This window comes from Phaenicophaeus curvirostris, chromosome 12 (genome assembly GCF_032191515.1).
Source record: "Phaenicophaeus curvirostris isolate KB17595 chromosome 12, BPBGC_Pcur_1.0, whole genome shotgun sequence".
NCBI classification, from domain to species: domain Eukaryota; kingdom Metazoa; phylum Chordata; class Aves; order Cuculiformes; family Cuculidae; genus Phaenicophaeus; species Phaenicophaeus curvirostris.
In genome coordinates this window covers 10,002,501-10,019,393 of record NC_091403.1, presented here as the reverse complement: position 1 = coordinate 10,019,393, position 16,893 = coordinate 10,002,501, and the positions used below count along the sequence as shown (strand labels likewise).

The following is a 16,893-nucleotide window of genomic DNA, read 5'->3' as shown; positions in this document are numbered from 1 at the left end:
ACAAAACCTGATCCCTCTTATAAACATGGAATAATGACAGTATCCCACATATGGGTTTCATTAATTTTTGCATGTTTTGAAGTTGCCTTTTTTTCTTTGAAAGACTAACTTCAGAAACAGAAGAAATTAATGCTACGTAACAGCCAAAATGACTAGCTGAGCAGCAAGCAATTCTAACTTGGGATAGAAGGGGTTTCTAGATAAATTATTTAACCATTGCATTACTAAAAGGGTATTTTCTTTATGTACAGAATGATGCTGCATCATCTGTGCCCCTCCCAGTTGCTGTTACTGGTTTGCTTTGATTGAACTGGCATGAGTTCTGCTGATTAACTGCAAGCTTTCTTGCTTCTGAGTTTTGTAAATGTTTTGGATATTAGCCTCGAGAGAGAGCTTCAGAACATTTCCCACTTTCTTCCTAAGAAAAAAACCAACCCTTTCCTTGTAGTCACCAGCAAGAATTTTCAGATGTTCCATTTCCCTTATCTACAACGCAGTGATCTTTGCAGCTCCTGGGCTAGTCCTAATCTGTAAGATGACTTAGGGAAGTTGTAAGGCTTCCAGATATAATAAATGCTGGGGTTTGACATTTTTGGCCCCAGTTATCATTGTCTATTGTCTTAAATTTGTTTATTTATCTCTTGATTAAAGCTGCTAAATGTATGCAAGGGCAGCAGCTGTGACAAGTGGGGAATGAGAGAGGGAAGAACAAAAACCTAGCACTTCAAGTCTTCCTAAAACATGTATTGTTTGCAGGGACATTCCCTACCTTATACCAAGCGGAGAGGAATAGGAGCAACGTTTGAATCCATTTGTCATTTTTATACTGTCTATTAATTTTGCTCATTGATAACATACTTCTTTTTTGTTGGACTTTATTTGCCAATTCATCTATGTAATCTGCTAGCATGTCTCTGTTATGAATTATCCTTGCCACAACAAATGTTACTGTAAGGGATCTTTGAAAATTTGGTAGAGGAAAAATAGCATATGTTAGTTTACAACCTCAGAAATAAATATTATTTTTCTGGAGCAATGTCAACAGTTGAGAAAATTCCTCACTAATGACGATGCTTCTACATATCTGGCTGTTAATTATACATATGTTTTATGTCCTGAAATTCCTTTAGGAGTATTTTCTAAAACTGGGCTAAAGAGGAGAATTTAGAATGTATTGCTATAGCAGTCCTTACTGATGGCTTTGTGGGCTCAACACAGCATATACATCTTTAGACCAGAGGGATAAAAGAGGGGTAAAAATTGGTAAAACCAGGTTACTTCTGCAGGATCAACATTCTTTCCTGGTTTCTTGAGCTGTAGAGACATGTTTGTTCAATATTCTTTACAGAGGACTACCAGGGAAACAGATAAAACAGTGTGCAAATGAATACTCATGTGGTCCTAAAGCAGACCTCCCAGGCAGGAGCTGGAATCCAAATGCCTTCTCTCAAAGTTTGCATTGGATTTTATTTCGAGTTTCCAAATGCATGTAGAGAGGGCATGAAAATATTAGTTGGATGGGACTGTAGGTAGGAGGGTGAGCTGGAGTGTCTGTTATTGCTGGAGAGAGGGGGGTTTGGCTGCACTCAAGTGCATCTCAGTTACCAGTTGGGGCTGAGATCCTCCTGCCCACAAAGCAAACAGAAAAATTGGAAAGGCAAAACAAATACCACAGTGTCTTCAATCCCCTGCCTTCATTAGCAGCCAAGCAAAAAAACATTGACCTGCAAATATGACGGGTACCTTTGTACAGTGCTTTGTTTTCCCACCATTTCACTCCCAGATTTTCAAGTTACAGGATGAAAGAAGAGATAACTTTTTCCCTTATGACAGAGTGCCTGGCCAGAACAATACACAGTCGTGTGGGCTTCCCAAGGGCAGAGTCTTAGGGACATCAAGGGGCGGGGAAAGGAGGGAAGCTGAATCATTTTTTTGGCATGATTTATTTATTGAATGACCCTTCTCTGTTTTTCAGTTAGATTACAGTGCCTTAAACTGGAGACATAAAAGAATGGCAGAAGTTGAATAATTTCCTCAGCTCAAGATGTGTCATTTTTATATTGTCTATTAATTTTGCTCACTGATACCATGCATCATTTTTGTTGGGTTTTATCCGCCAATTCATCTATGTAATCTGCTATGTAATCTCTGTTTTTAGCTAAATACATAGGTCCTTTAGATAGAAGCATCCACCAGGCATATCCTGAAACCAATCTTTTTACTATGGAAAGGTATCCTGGAGTGGCTCAGGCAATGTCTGTCTGCTCCTGTGCCGTGCCTACTGGGTATCATGTCGTTATTGTGGAAGATTATGTGGTATTTCCTACACTCCACAAATGCAAGGTGGTCTGTTTTCCTGCACAAAAAAACCCCATTCTAACTTGTAGCCTCGTATCTTGAACTGTAAGGCTTTAATCTTTCCGGAACTTTACAAGAACGTTTCTCTTGTATTTGATACAATTGTGATGATCTCCTTAATGCCTCTGTAGCATGAGTTACTAGACGTTGCTTGTTTGGGTATTGTGTGGATTGAGCAGACTTCAAATATTTGGTGGATAGTCTGTGCAAACCGATTTCAAGTGACTTGCATAATATTTACAATGGTTTGAAAACTCCTATAAAAACAATTTACTATTTCGGATACTTTTATTTATATCATTATCTTTCCTGGTTCCAGAAATCATAATCCTGCCTTTAGAGTAGGAGGTCTTGAATCACCATAATTAACAAAGATTATTGCTTATTACATGCATGTAAAATTTGCATGTTCATTACCAGCAACTGAAAAACATCAAGGGAAATATAAGCTAATACGACCTGCTTTAGTGCTGGATGAGGTCAAAGTGAATGTCGTTTCTGATGATTGCCTTCAGCAGCAGCTTCAGACTGGGCTGAGCTAGCTGTGGAACCAAAGCAATATCTCCCATTCAGGTGTCTTGGTTGAAAATAGTATTATTCTTTACAAAAGACCGTATTATTTTTGTGTTTCACCCAATCTGTAGATCGTTAGACCCCATGCCCTATTGGGAAGAGCCTGAGTCCCAGAGCAGTCAGTATCTCAGAGGATGCAGGGGATGTACAGTGCAAGTTGCTTCTGGGAGGCTAGTCTGCTTCTGCAGGTCATGGCTTAGATGCTCCTTGATAGCCTGTTTTGCAGAGTGTTACCACTTTATTCACTTGTGTTTTCCCCTCCCTGTTTTCAGTATGCTGGAATTCACAGGGTGAAACATGTCCAGCGTTTGACAGCAAGCAGTATTTCTCTCAGCTCCCATAACATACTATATAAATATCTGTGTCCTGGTCCAAGATCCCACAGCATTTCAGCCAGACAGACATCTTGAATAGGGGTTATTTTTGGTAAAGGCAGAACTAGATGTTGCAAACTGATGCGAAGTCAGCTGAGGGGTTGCTAATCTCTTGCGTGGGATTTGTTTCTTCTGTAGCCATTTGGGAGCACTAAGATGGGCAGTTGACTTCCTCTGGAAGGATGTTCAGGCATGTTCTGTGGCAGACCAAAGCTTCAGCATTTTTCCAAAGGTTATGTGGACAGAATTCCTGAGAAATGTGCACTAAGTCTCTGAGAAATATTAGAAAAGGGAAGGTTCAAAAATGGCTTAAGGTCTCTTAAGGTGGTTTTGTGTTTTCTCAGAACACATGCTCTATGTATCTGTACGTTTGACAGCTTTCCAAGCCCTTCTTGTTCCTCCTTTGTGGTTCTTCAGCTATTTATTAGATGGTTGTGTCTTCAAGTTCAAATGCAGGCTGCAGTTGGACAGTGGTTTGGTTGGATGTAAAATTCAGCTCAGTTGTTTCGTCCCAACGCATGGTATCACTCTGTGAGGAAATGTCTCCCTCCAGACTTTTGCATGATTTAAATAGGGAAGTCTTATGAATCACAGAATCACAGAATAACCAGGTTGGAAGAGACCCACCGGATCATCGAGTCCAACCGTTCCTATCAAACACTAAACCATATCCCTCAGCACCATGAGATTGGGGCTACCTCAGCTGGAGAATAAAACTTATGTTGATACCATGGATGATTTGCCCCAAGGATTAAGTGAATGTCTAGGTGTTTTAGGACCGAGATTGTGAATGTTTCTTGCCTGCATTGCTGACCTTCCCCCTTACAGCAGCACATTGCCTGCCACAGATGGGATCCCTCTGACATCTGATCACAGGAGACTGTCCACGTCCTTCTCACTGACTTCCTTCTGTGTCCTATCTCGTAGGGGAACCCAAAATCAAGACCAGCTTTTGGGGGCCACCCCAAGAAGAGGACGCTGCTGGGTGGACGGAAGTGGCCCTGGACCAAAGCGCCACCACAGGTATGTAGATGGATGGGCAGAGTGGGAGCAGGTCAGTCACAAGACTCCTCTCAATCTAGCAATGCTTCTGCAAAAATGAAAAATGCGTTATCCAACATCACGGGCTCTTTACCAAGGTCTGTGGTGTGAATGCTTGCTAAGCATTCAGTAACTGTCTGATCCTCTTCAAAATCCACATTCAAGCATCTGTCTCAGTCTCATCTCGCACCGGTGCTCACCTACCTCCCAGCAGGCACTATTGATGTGTGCTCCTTCCCAGACTGGATGCACTTCTCTTATGAGCTTTGCAGTATTAGAGTGCAGATTTCCTTTGCCTTATTTAGTTGTAGGAAAAATGACCTTTGTTTTGTCTATCCTTGCAAGTGCCAGAAACATAAAATTTTGAAAACTCTTTCCAGAAAACTGGTTTCTTTTAAGAAAATAGCACATGAAATTGCAATTCTTCTCTTTTACTGTCTAACAAATTTATTATCTCCTATGTTTAGTGCCCAAAAGTGGGTTTTGACTTGATTAAAATGGGGAGAATCTTCTTTCATCTGCTGTTCCATTAGTTCCTATCAGAGCTGCAGCTAGAAAAAGTTAATGGGCCTGAGTATTTCTGCAGATTGCATCATTTTCAGTGTTTCATAACGATATGGCAAAAGTAATTTGAAACAGATAACAATGGTGCCGTCTGTTTCAGAATAACCATGATTTCCTTGTCATTAAGAGGTCTGTTAGCGGGTGGAAGAGGAGGAGTTTTAGCTGGATGAGTTACAGATCATATGGTGTGCTCGAGTGCCTTTCGCTTCCCCCTCCAACCCCCCTTTTCCTTCCCTTGAAATCCGCCGTGCTGGACTTTGGTTTGGATATGAAATGATTGGATAGTTTCAAACTCCTGTCTGCACAAAGTGGCTCAGTGCTTCCAGATGTTTTCAATAAGGAGCCCAGAACTGTCGCATCAGCAGCCGGTGGCCCAGGCTGCTGCTTGTGTCTCTGCTCCATTTTGAGCAACTTGCTGGAAAAAAAGAGTATTATTATTCATTGGAGTAGAGTTTGGTTTTTTTTTAATTTAATATTTTTCCTCTGATTGTCTGGTGCATCGTGTTTCTGAGCATAAATACTATATACTGTGTAAACATGCATATGGCATTCAAGGGACTAATAGATGGATGCACAAAGGAGACTGGAAACCTTTGTTCAGCTTTGTTCCAAGTCTGTCTTCTGCATCTGCTCAGCGTGCCACTGTGTATATAAGGCTGTGTGCAAGGCAAGACTTCTAGCCTGGAAGAATATGGCAAAAGCCCCGCCTGATGTGGGGAGGGAGTGATGGTCTCCCAGGGCTGAGCGTGTCTGGTGTCTTCTATTTGTTTATAATATGTTTCTCCCTGCCCCCCACCTTCAACAGTAAAGTCTGGAAATGAAATGGACTTTGGGTGTCTGTAGTTATCACTAGCCTCCTCATCTTGGCTGTCAGTCAGGAATATAACCACAGAAAAACTCTTGGAACAAATTAGGTATTTGGAAGCTTACATTTGAAAAAAAAGAGAGAAAAGGGGGATTTTATTTGCTTGTTTGTGTCAATTATTTCCTTCTGTGGCTGAAGGTGTAGAAGAGCTAAAGGGGTGAGTTGGCAATCGGTACTAGATCAAGATATGTAATTCACAGGTAGGGCATGGACATGAACTGAATCCTGGGACACGTCCTGTGCCCAGACTCACCCTGCCTGGTGCTGGCCTGGGAACTTCCCAGCCCCACTCTCGCCACCTGCCTGCACCTTGCTCCTGAACTTAATTCCCTCCTGACCCATGAAGGCATTCATTGGATTATGTGCAGCTTTTAGGCATAACAAGATTTTTGTCCACAGCTCAGAAAAACTAGCCATCTCTCTTTAACTTGCTGCTATGAAGGCTGCACATCTCCCTCTGTGTCTCACAGAATCACAGAATAACCAGGTTGGAAGAGACCCACCGGATCATCGAGTCCAACCGTTCCTATCAAACACTAAACCATATCCCTCAGCACCTCATCCACCCGTGCCTTAAACACCTCCAGGGAAGGGGACTCAACCACCTCCCTGGGCAGCCTGTTCCAGTGCCCAATGACCCTTTCTGTAAAGAATTTTTTCCTAACATCCAGCCTAAACCTCCCCTGGCGGAGCTTGAGGCCATTCCCTCTTGTCCTGTCCCCTGTCACTTGGAAGAAGAGGCCAGCACCCTCCTCTCTACAACGTCCTTTCAGGTAGTTGTAGAGGGCAATGAGGTCACCCCTCAGCCTCCTCTTCTCCAGGCTAAACAACCCCAGCTCTCTCAGCCGCTCCTTATAAGGTCTCCTACCTCATTTGGCTAGAAATGTTTCTTATGTCTCCTCTTCTGTAAGAAGGGCGCAGTAACATGAGCCACAAAAGACTGGATGCTGATGTAGATACAAGTCAGACCTCTCACATCTCTGTGGAAGATGCAGCAGCACAGTTAGTAGTGATGCTTACAGGGCAGTCTCCTCTGCAAGGTGGGCATTGCTTGAACCCTGCAGCTGAGCATCTTTTGGTTGCCAGAGCAGTTCTGTGGCTCGAAGGTGAAGCACATTAAGTGGAGCACTTTGATAAAGCTGTGCAGCTCTCATCTGGATAAATCTCAGCCTTATATACGAGCAGACATCATAAGATTAATCTGAAAACAAATTTAACTGCTCTATCAGTTAAAAAAAAATATGGGTGTTCCATAATGAAGCACTAGAGCATCATCAAAATACAGTGAACTGCTGCAAATTCCTTTACCTGAACTAAATTCACACGCTTTATTTATAGGTTCCTGTCTTATAAATTTATGTTTGAGGAAATCCCTGCCTTTTATGGTAGTGTCTGAAGGGCTGGAATGCTGTCACAGCCATTTCTGATTCCTCATCTCGACAGGCACATGATTGCTGGGATTCATTACTTGTGGAGAAAACTGGTGGCTCCAGAAAGTCCCCGAAGTACTACCACATTTCATGTGTGTCCTCATACTGAAAGCAGAAACTCCACTCGTTGTGGAGAACGGAGTCATTGGCTGAATTTTCGAACCAGTGATTGTAGCTATAAGAAAGTATCATAGAGGAGATCCTCCTCAGTTTAGCTGGTGGTGTGGTGGAGATGAAGCTTTGGGTTGTGAGGGAGAGACTGGAACATAATGAGGGGGAGAATCCTCGCTTTGACTAGGTAAGAGCAGACCTGTGTCACTTACTGGGAGGAGCTGATGCACTGAGAGTCCCCAGCCGCTCCAGCACATGATGACATGTTCATGTCACGATGCCCAAGGTGGGTCCTTGAGCAGTGGCGGCTACTGTGCCATCTAGCCTTTTCTAAGGAAAAGACCCTTCTCAGCTTGCTTACTGGATCTGCTAAGTTTAGAGGGTAATTATGCTTTTGCATAATCTGGCTGTACAGATCTGGGTCGTCATATCCAGGAGAGTCCAAAATAGTACTTTGTGTTCCTGTTTTAATGTGTTTAACTAAACAGGCGCTTATGTTATTCATAGGCAGGATGCTGGTGCAATGTTTTTGGGTGACCAAGAGACTGGGTAGCACTGGAAAGAGAGGAACTGGAGTGCCTGCTTGCAGCAGATCAGTTTAGACCTCCTTTGGAAGATTGTTCTTGCATTCAGTTGCCAAAAACTCACTTTTTATTTGTTTCAGCAGGCTGTAGTGTTTGAGTCACCTTTGCCAGAGCTTGAGCTGGTGGCTACAAAGCACACCTTACAACCAGGGAACCAAGGCCACCCTACATGGTTGGATGAAAAGACTTATAAACCCTTAACTAAGCTCTAGGAGTAGAGTGAATCCCAGCAGCAGGAGGTGGGCTGGTTCACCCAGCATTAAGGAGGATGTTTTCTGGAGATCTGCAATTAAACACTGGGTTGATAAGCACTGTTTCCGATGTCTGCGTTTCCTGCTTTGCAACACAGGACTAACAATTCCTGCGTTTCTAGCTTTTCTAACCAGAAAAGCAGCAAGCTTTGCTTGCTGCAAACTCCCAGGCACAGAAACCCTCTCTTCCCCTTTTTCTTCTTTTTTTTTTCTTCTTCTTTTAAACTTCCCCCATTCCCTTTTGAATCAGTGAATGAGAGAATGTCTAAAGCCAGGGAAGTATGGAAAGATTTCATCCCTCAAGAGGTCAGGGTGGGGTGGAAAGTAGAGGGGGCTGCAAGGGGGCAGTTTGAAAACAGGAAACCATGTGGCAGTGTGCATGCCGGGCCCAGCTGATGTGAATGAGCTATTGAGAAAAGAGAGACACTCCAACTGGCGCAGCATTAGAAAGATGAAAAAAACTTGGGATTTCTTTTTTTTTTTTTTTTAAGAAAAAAAATGCTCTGCCTTTCAGGCTAGAATAAATGAGTGAAAATTGTATTTTCTGGAGTGCAAGTTGCTGAAGTCTTTTGCTCCATGTTGCAAACAAAACCAAAGTAAATGGCTGATTTTTTTTAGTGTTTTGTTTGCACGTGTGTGTGCACTGATTAAATCATAAGTTTCCATTCCTGTTTTGGGGAAGTATTAAGCCTGAAATTGTCTTTCAATCATCTGGCCTGGGGGAGAAAGAAGAGTCGTCTTATCTCTCTGAAAACATGTCCCTTTGCTTCTCAGTCTTTTCTTGGACTAAGCAAAGACACCAAGTGCCTGCAGCTGGAGGTGGAAAAAGCTGGCAAAGAAAAGCTGCTGCTGTTTCTTCCCCTCACCCCTCCTCTTTTTTTTTTCCCTTCCCTCTCTCTGAAGAGATGAATCATGCTCCCACAACTGCAAAGAAATTTTGAAAGCAGGGTGCATGACTAAATAGGCAAGTAGTGACGTCCCAGCCCAAATCGGGAGGGAGTGGCTTTATTTCATTATTTTCTTTCCTTTTGCCCTGTGCTGTCATTAGAAATTTAAACTTAGCGCAAAACCCAGCCCTTCTGTCTGGTGAACGGTAGACTGACTCGAAAGGAGGAAAGTACCTTTTTTTATTGTTTCATTCAGTGCACGAGGCTATGAAAGAAAAAAAGCGTTCTTGACGATATTTACGTTGGATACGGTGATCAACTTTTTCTTTTTTTTTTTCTTTTTCTCCTGGGTTAGACCCGTCGTGGCTGATCATACCTTCTGCCTCCCCTCTCGGAGCGTCAGGTTTCCTGCTGCACACATCTGGCTTTTCTTCTCTTTTTGGGCAGGATTTTCATTCCGGTGCTTTTTGGATATCAAAGTTGTCTGGAAAACATTTTTTTTATTATTATTACTATAACAGGAAGGCTGATCCCATTCTTAGCAGTTGCAAAAAAAATAATCCTATATGTATAAAGCTCTATTCAAATACCTTTTGTTTGCTATAAGTTCCTGCATTGCCTGTATAAGCAAATCTGTTCCGAGAAGACTTTATCAGCCGGTTGCAGCTCTGGGATTTTCTTTTTCCTGTTAAGAGGCTCGGACAGGCTGGCGTGCTGAGACACGAAGACTCCTCTAAGCACGTATGTGAGAGATCTGGAGTGCCTGGTCGCGTTCAGCCTGGAGTTCATGGTGGGCTCTGTTCCTCTGCTCCTCCTGGCTTTTTGGACAAAATGTACGAACGCCACAAGAGGCGATACAGCCTGTGCGACATTTCCAAGGTGGACAGAACTGTAGATGTTGTGTTGTTAAAGGTATGATGTTTGTGTACACTTATTTGCGGGTTCCTTTCCCCACCTCTAATGGGTCTGTCTATTCCTTGTTGTACCTGTCCCCTCAGCTGAATGGTGGAGAGAAGTGGAGCAGGTGGAATACGTCTTCACCTTCAGCAAGGAGATGTCTTTGAGTGCTATCACACCATTTCATGCCAGATATTATTATCCCTGCAACCAGATAATCTCTTATGACAGGCAATCAGACACCCTTTCTGGGAGTGCTCTTTGGCCATCTTCCATGTCCTTGGTCATTAAAAGGTCCCCTGCCATTTTGCAACCCTCACTGCTTGCAGGTGGGTTCTCTGCTTAAGGTGCTGTTCCATAGGGGGTTGTCATTTTCGGTGGTCATTTTGGGGGTTGAAATGCACGTGTCCCCTGAAAGATGTATTCTGCCAAAAATGGCGTGGTGGATCCTTCTTTCCCTCAGTTTTTTGTTTGTGTTTGGAAGGTGTTGATGTCAGTCTTATTGTTTGGGTGTGAATTTTGTCTGAAGATGGGTTGGAGCAAGAGCCAGGAGTGGCTCTTGGCTATTGGCTAATTGTTCCAATGAGTTCCTCCTCTAGTCTAAAATTAGCAAGTGCTCCACCAAATGGCACAGTGGCAGTCTGGGAATGTCCTGTCTCCATAACAGCTTTTTGGAGCTTCAGCAGTTTCCTGGCAAAGTGGATGGAAATCGGAAAGCAGCCAGGAGGACTGCAAAACAAAGCCCAACTTAGGGATATGAACCTCCTAGAAGAAAATTTTATTTTCCTCTCTTTTTCTCTGTTCGCTTTTCCTAGATAAAGCACTGGGTTCCTGCATGATCATGAGGCTTCCTTTTTTTGTAATTTTTATTTAATGCCCTAGTTTCAGAGTTCAGAATGTAGAAAAAATTTATTTTCAGATGATTCTTGTTCTACTTGATCTGCATGAAAATAGACCTAGCACTCATTAACTTGCACTGTTTAGGGATAAAAATATGTTCCTTCAATTGGTTTTAGTGACACAAATAACAATAACTTGTTTTCTTTACCAACTCAGTTGTACTTTCGAACTCTTATGTTAATTATGCTCATTGCACATTGAGGCCCATGGTATTCTGTCTCTAGACACACTACAAGTCATTTAAAAATGCACACGTATTGTGCACACACTATTTGTGTGAAATGACTGCTTAATAATTCTTGGGAGAAGAACCTTGGTTACTAATATAAAAAACACAATTTTTTTTCTTTATAAAGAGTGTCTGAATGCCTGGGTTGAAATGTAACTCACTATAATTATCTGACTTCAGTATTTCTGATGTCATCAGTTCCTTAAATTCGTTTTTGTTCAGCAAAGCTTAGATTTTATAACAAAATGTGGCTCTTGTTAGTTCCCACTAGTATTTTCCTAATTGAGTTTCAAAACTGCGGGTTATACTGTCTGTTCTTGCAAATGACTCAGTGTCCATATATGTGTGCTTGTGTGCACGCATTGATGCTCTGAACATAGACTCTACGGGCTGCAGATGTTTAAAATAGGAGGATGCTACCTACAGTTATAGTTACAATCAGCTTTAGCTTGATTTTTCAGACATTCTTCATGTTTTAGCTGGTCTGTAACATAACTGGTACATTAAATTGACTTTTGATCATGTAGGGATCCAAGCCAGCACTAGAGTGCGTCAGTGGTGGATCATCTCTTGACGTTAATGGGAGTTGGATCAGACCCTTAATGAGGGAGCTGGGGGGTGGATGTTTTTATTTCATTTGGCTTTTATTAAAATAGCTGAATAAAACTGTATCTTGTCTAGGTCGTCATATTTTGGTGAGTTGGGAGGACAGGGTTTCTTAAGCATCAAGGACATTTAAATACTTACAAGAAAAGCAAACCCAGATAGGATCCATTAACAGTGTTTGATCTGAATGAAATTTTGACAAGATACCTGCAAAGCACCACACAGTGGTTTCAGTTTTGCCTACAGATTGATTCAGACTAGCTGTTTATTTTTCTTTGAGTGGTAGATAAATATATTCTTTGCTTCATTTTAAGACAGTGAACTCAGTAATCATGACATAGGAAAGAAAAACAGCTGGTGGAGAGGGACGACTGGAAAAAAATGTGAGCAAAGGAGGTCTTGTGTCATTTCAGTTGCTAAATTGTTATAGATGGGATTATATTTGCATCAATTGCAACCATTCTTAGATATAGCCGTGAAATATTTTTGGTTCCTACCAACTGTTTTTGCAATGCACGTGTCTTCTGAAGCGCTCGAATTTTCTGTGTATAGATTGTGCCTGAAACAGTGGCTTGTGGAGTTATGAAAAAAACCACCCTCAGTGATTTTGGGGGTTGATGCACATGTTTATTTATAGCTTTAACATTATTTCTTCCTCATCCCTCAATATGAACAAGCAAGAAAGAGGCAGTGGCTAAATTGGTGTCCTAGCTGCTATGTCAGATGTAGGACTTCATCTTTACTGTGACTTTCTTTACTGCTGTGGTAATGTGGATGTGATGAACTGGTTACTCAGCATAGTGCTTTGCCAGTGTACAGGGAAGCCTGAGTGATACAAAAATGGCATAAAAATTTGCTGTCGTCTTTCCTGCTGGTAGGGAATGAGGGAGGAGGTGTGGGGCAAGTGGGATATCTGCTTGCCTGAACAGTTACTGAGCTGTGAGCAGCTACATGCAAGATAAAGCAGTCTGCACTATGTTATTCCAAGACCCAAAATTGGAAGTCTCAGTGTGCCCATGTGTGAGTTGGCAGCCCTGTCTCATTTTTATGTTGTGCCTGCTACCACAAATATAACTATGTAGGGACAGAACATGGATACCACAGTGGCTGGCACCTTGCAGAGACACATTAAGTTAGACAAGTCTGGATGAACAGACTGTGCTTTGCAGAGTTAGAAAATAAGAAATGGGCTTGCAATGAGAATGGGAGACTGAGCAATCACAACTGGAAATGTTTTATAACTGCACTTTGCCCATATCTGTATTTCATCTTTTTACGTGAATGCTCAAACTGTTAAGTATAGGCAGAAGGTGTAAGTTTTTTCATAGTTGGGGAAATGAGGTTTGGTTTAGCTGCTTTCCAGATGAACAGATGCCATTCAGCTTCCACTTAAAGATGAGAACGTTACTCATGACATTTAAACCAGCCCAATGTTATATAAGTAATTAAGGCATTTTGAAATTAAGGAGACAGAGTTATCAATTAGTTACTCTGCTCCCTGACAAAGCGTTGCTCCGGTAGCTCTACGCCAGTGCTGGAGCAGATCCTCTGGAATGAACCCTGCCCACGTAAAGCTAAGTGCAGTTTGCAGCATCCTAAGCTGAAAGTGGAGGAGATCCCCAAATTAACTGAGACTATGTTTTCTTCCATTGTATGTTATCATACTTGTAAAACTTTTTCTTTTTTATGTTTTGGGTTATTTCATGAATAAGCCTGTTCATTCCTGCTTTGAAGTGGTTCTTATGAGGGAAGTACCATCCTCAGATGATGGGTATGCATTGTCTCATCAAACTGTGGCCTCGAAGTGACTATGAACTTTAATCCTGCATCTGTCCATGCTGGTTTGGTTATTGAAGGGACAGGAGGAGAGACATGACAATGTGGAGAACTTTTGAGATTTTCTGGTTTGTGTCTTGTGTAGTATTAGAACTCAAAGGATAACTTAAACAAAACTAATGTTTTCACTTTAGGCACATACATGTTTGTGGGAACTTTTCCCCCATGTTAGTCAAGACACAGTTTTTATGCAAAGCCATTGCTGTTATTTTTAAAGCTTCATTAGACTTCGTTTTTACCAGGAATCTTAATTGTGCTGGTGGAGGACATCCCAATGCCAAGAGCTGGAAATATTCTTGAGGAACACACTCCTTTCCCTGGCTGGGATGTTGCTGGGGCAAAAACGCTCTCTAGGAAATCTGTATTGCTCTTAGACCACGAAGTGCTAATTTATTCAGTCATTTAAAATGTCCTGTGGTTGTAGAAGCCTCTTCGGCTGTAATCCCTTACCGTAGTTCTGTGTAATCCCTTAGTGTGCAGTTCTCTGTAGTATTGCTCGCTTGTTGGTGTGAGTGAGGTCACTCCTTGAAAAAATGTTCTTCTGGTATGGTGTCACCAATTCTTGAAAGGTAAAAGGCTCCATGTAACATACTCACAGTGCTAGAAGATAAATCTCTTAAGAAATCAGTGCAGGAATGTAGTGTTGCCTTGTTCTCCCTTTTGGTATACATTGGAGAATGGTCTTTGTATTCCTCATGCACGTTGTAAAACCTTCCCCTGAAGCTTAAGCCAAGAACATACATGGGGAAAAAAAAAAAAAAAATCATTTAAGAAATCTGGAAGCATATTGATATTTCTGCTCTTAGTATTATCTAGCAAGATGGTTATCAAAGCAGTGATTTTTGCTCTTAATGTGAGTTTTTGTATGTGGAGTTCGTTTGCATCAATGGATATTGAAGGAAGATGCTGGAAATTCCTTCCCAGGTGCCTCATACCTCATGCTCCTTTTGAAAGAGGCTTGGAGTGGTTTTTGTGAAGGCAGTGAATCAACTGGTGTTGCAGTTTCTATTTCATGAAATAAAGGAGAAGACCTTCCCACTATAAATGGAATTGTGAAGTTAAAAGTTGTTTATAATAAACATTGAATTCCAGTTATGTGTACACATTTCTATCCTACAGAAGAATTTCAGGATAAGGTAGTTCCCAGAGAAGAATTTAGACTTATATTAAAAGTTTAAATAGAAATCTTTGTAGCATTAAGCAAATGTTATAATTGCATTTAAAGTATTACATGTTTTCTGCTATTTTTGTCCTTTAATTGATCTTTCAAGTCTTTCCTAGTGTCAGTTATTGCTCAGTGTGGTGTACAAGTACTTAATGATGTACCAAGCAAGCTAGAGTTACTGTACTAAATATTTTCCTATGTGCAGTGGTATCTGGTTTTGCTGCAAGGTAGAACTCAGTCTGGAAGCTAAGGGGGGGAAAAAAAGGAGAGAAATGGAAAGTTGTAAATTTAGAGCAAAGTTAAAACAGTATGGAGGGAAGATGAATCTCTAGAGATTTGCTAGGAAATGAAAGTTAAAATCATCTGGTGTTCCTTCTGCACTAGAGATATTGATTTATATTGCTACCAGTGAGGCTGACAAGTGCAAACTTTTAAAATAGCAGATTTCCTGGGAGGTCAGTGCATTTTCTTTATTGTGAAATGGAAGGTGGGAAGAGATAAAACCAGGAGGAGAGAGAAAAGACTTTTCGATGCTGGTAAGGTAGGAGAGATGCATGGGAGCCAGGTAGCGACTGGCCCCTGAGGCGAATGTTTCTAGCAGGCCATGCCCATGCGCTGCACCACTCTGCTGGAAGCAGATGATTTTATAATCTCTTGCGAGGAGGTACTCATTCTGGTTTTCATAGACCACGAGTGCTGGAAGGGGTTAGATAACTCCTTGGCCAACACTGTCATGCAGGGGGAGAGGAAGGAGGAGCCTGGGAATAGCGGCTGGAGTCACACATCATTCCCACGCGATGAAGGACATCCCAGTCCAGGGTTGTCCTTTTCTTATGCAAAGAAGTTTCTGCATTAAGTCACATCAAGTTTCAAATTCAGTGTCTGCAGGAAGAAAATGTCTCTGACAGTCAGGAAATAAGTGCATGTGTGCCCAGAAAGAGCAATCAAAGCGCTGCTTGCAACTCCAGCTGGTGTCCTAAAGCCCTCTTTGGGCATTTAGTCTGCTAGTGTTTCACAGGCAAACAAAAAACCCTTTGGGATTCAGTTTGTGCTGCCTTGGGATGTGCTTCCATGATTCATTCTGTGTCTGACTTACAGATAAACATGTTCAGGCTTCTGCGTGGAAAAATAGCAGGTTCTCTCCTGGCACTTTTTCAAAAGCTGTAACCTCTGTTCCCAGAGGCTGTTTCATATTTCCATCTGCCATCGGAACACTGCTGCATCCTCTGCTCCCACCATAAAGACTTGGAATGCCCCAAATTGATGGGCTATAATCAGCGTGGGCAAAATGGAAGGGGTGTGTGTGGTGTTTATCATCTTCTGTGGCCACCAGCCTGTGGTTCTGTCGTTGGGTTTCTCTTAGCAAAACAGACTAAGGTAAGAAGGAAGCAATCATTTTGTTGCATTTAATGCATATGTCCCCAAAATGTGCACAGGAAGGACATCTATCTGTTAGAGCTAGTCCAGAGGAGGCCACAAATATGACCAGAGGGCTGGAGCACCTCCCGTATCAGGACAGGCTGAAATAGTTGGCGTTGTTGAGCCTAGACGAGAAAAAGCTCCAGGAGACCTTATAGCAGCTTTCCAGTACTTAAAGCAGGCGTACAGGAAAGATGGAGAGGGGCTCTTTATCAGGGATTGCAGTGACAGGATGTGGGGTAACGGTTTTAAAATGAAAGAAGGGAGATTTAGTTTAGATATTAGGAAGAAATTTTTTACTGTGGGGGTAGTGAGGCACTGGAACAGGTCATCTAGAGAAGTTGTGGATGCCCCATCCCTGGAAATGGTCAAAGCTAAGTTGGATGAGACTTTGAGAAACCTGAACCGGTGGAAAATGTTCCTGCCCATGGCAGGGGTATTGGAACTAGATGATCTTTAAGGTCCCTTCTGAGCCAAACCATTCTAAATTCCCATGACAAGCTTATTTGAGGTTTCTTCATACTGATACATTCACCAACTCCTGGCATTCAGATGCTTTTATAGTGGTATTTTCTCTACAGCCCTTAACTGTCTGTACCTGCAGTCAGTAGTCCTGAGTAAATACAAGCAGAATTCAGCTGTTGAAGAAGGATCCCAGGGCTCAGTCTAGGGTTATGGATAGTGGGTTTGTGTCTTGAGTATCTGTGGACCACCCACTTTCCTGAGAGCACACAGTAAACTTCCCTTAAATCCTGTCTGGGCTCGTTTTGGCATAGAGAATACTTATATAGCATAGTGGTTTC

At 42.1% G+C, this 16,893-nt stretch overlaps 1 protein-coding gene across 5 annotated transcripts in view; it reads left to right on the top strand.

The window, feature by feature from the left end:
- AKAP13 (A-kinase anchoring protein 13) overlaps window positions 1–16,893 on the top strand; it is a 222,086-nt gene that overhangs the window by 134,214 nt on the left and 70,979 nt on the right. For all 5 annotated transcript variants that reach the window (XM_069866963.1, XM_069866962.1, XM_069866964.1 and 2 more), the window contains one exon: window positions 4,233–4,328. In XM_069866963.1, the coding sequence (XP_069723064.1) occupies window positions 4,233–4,328 (96 nt within the window). The remainder of the gene's footprint in view (window positions 1–4,232; window positions 4,329–16,893) is intronic.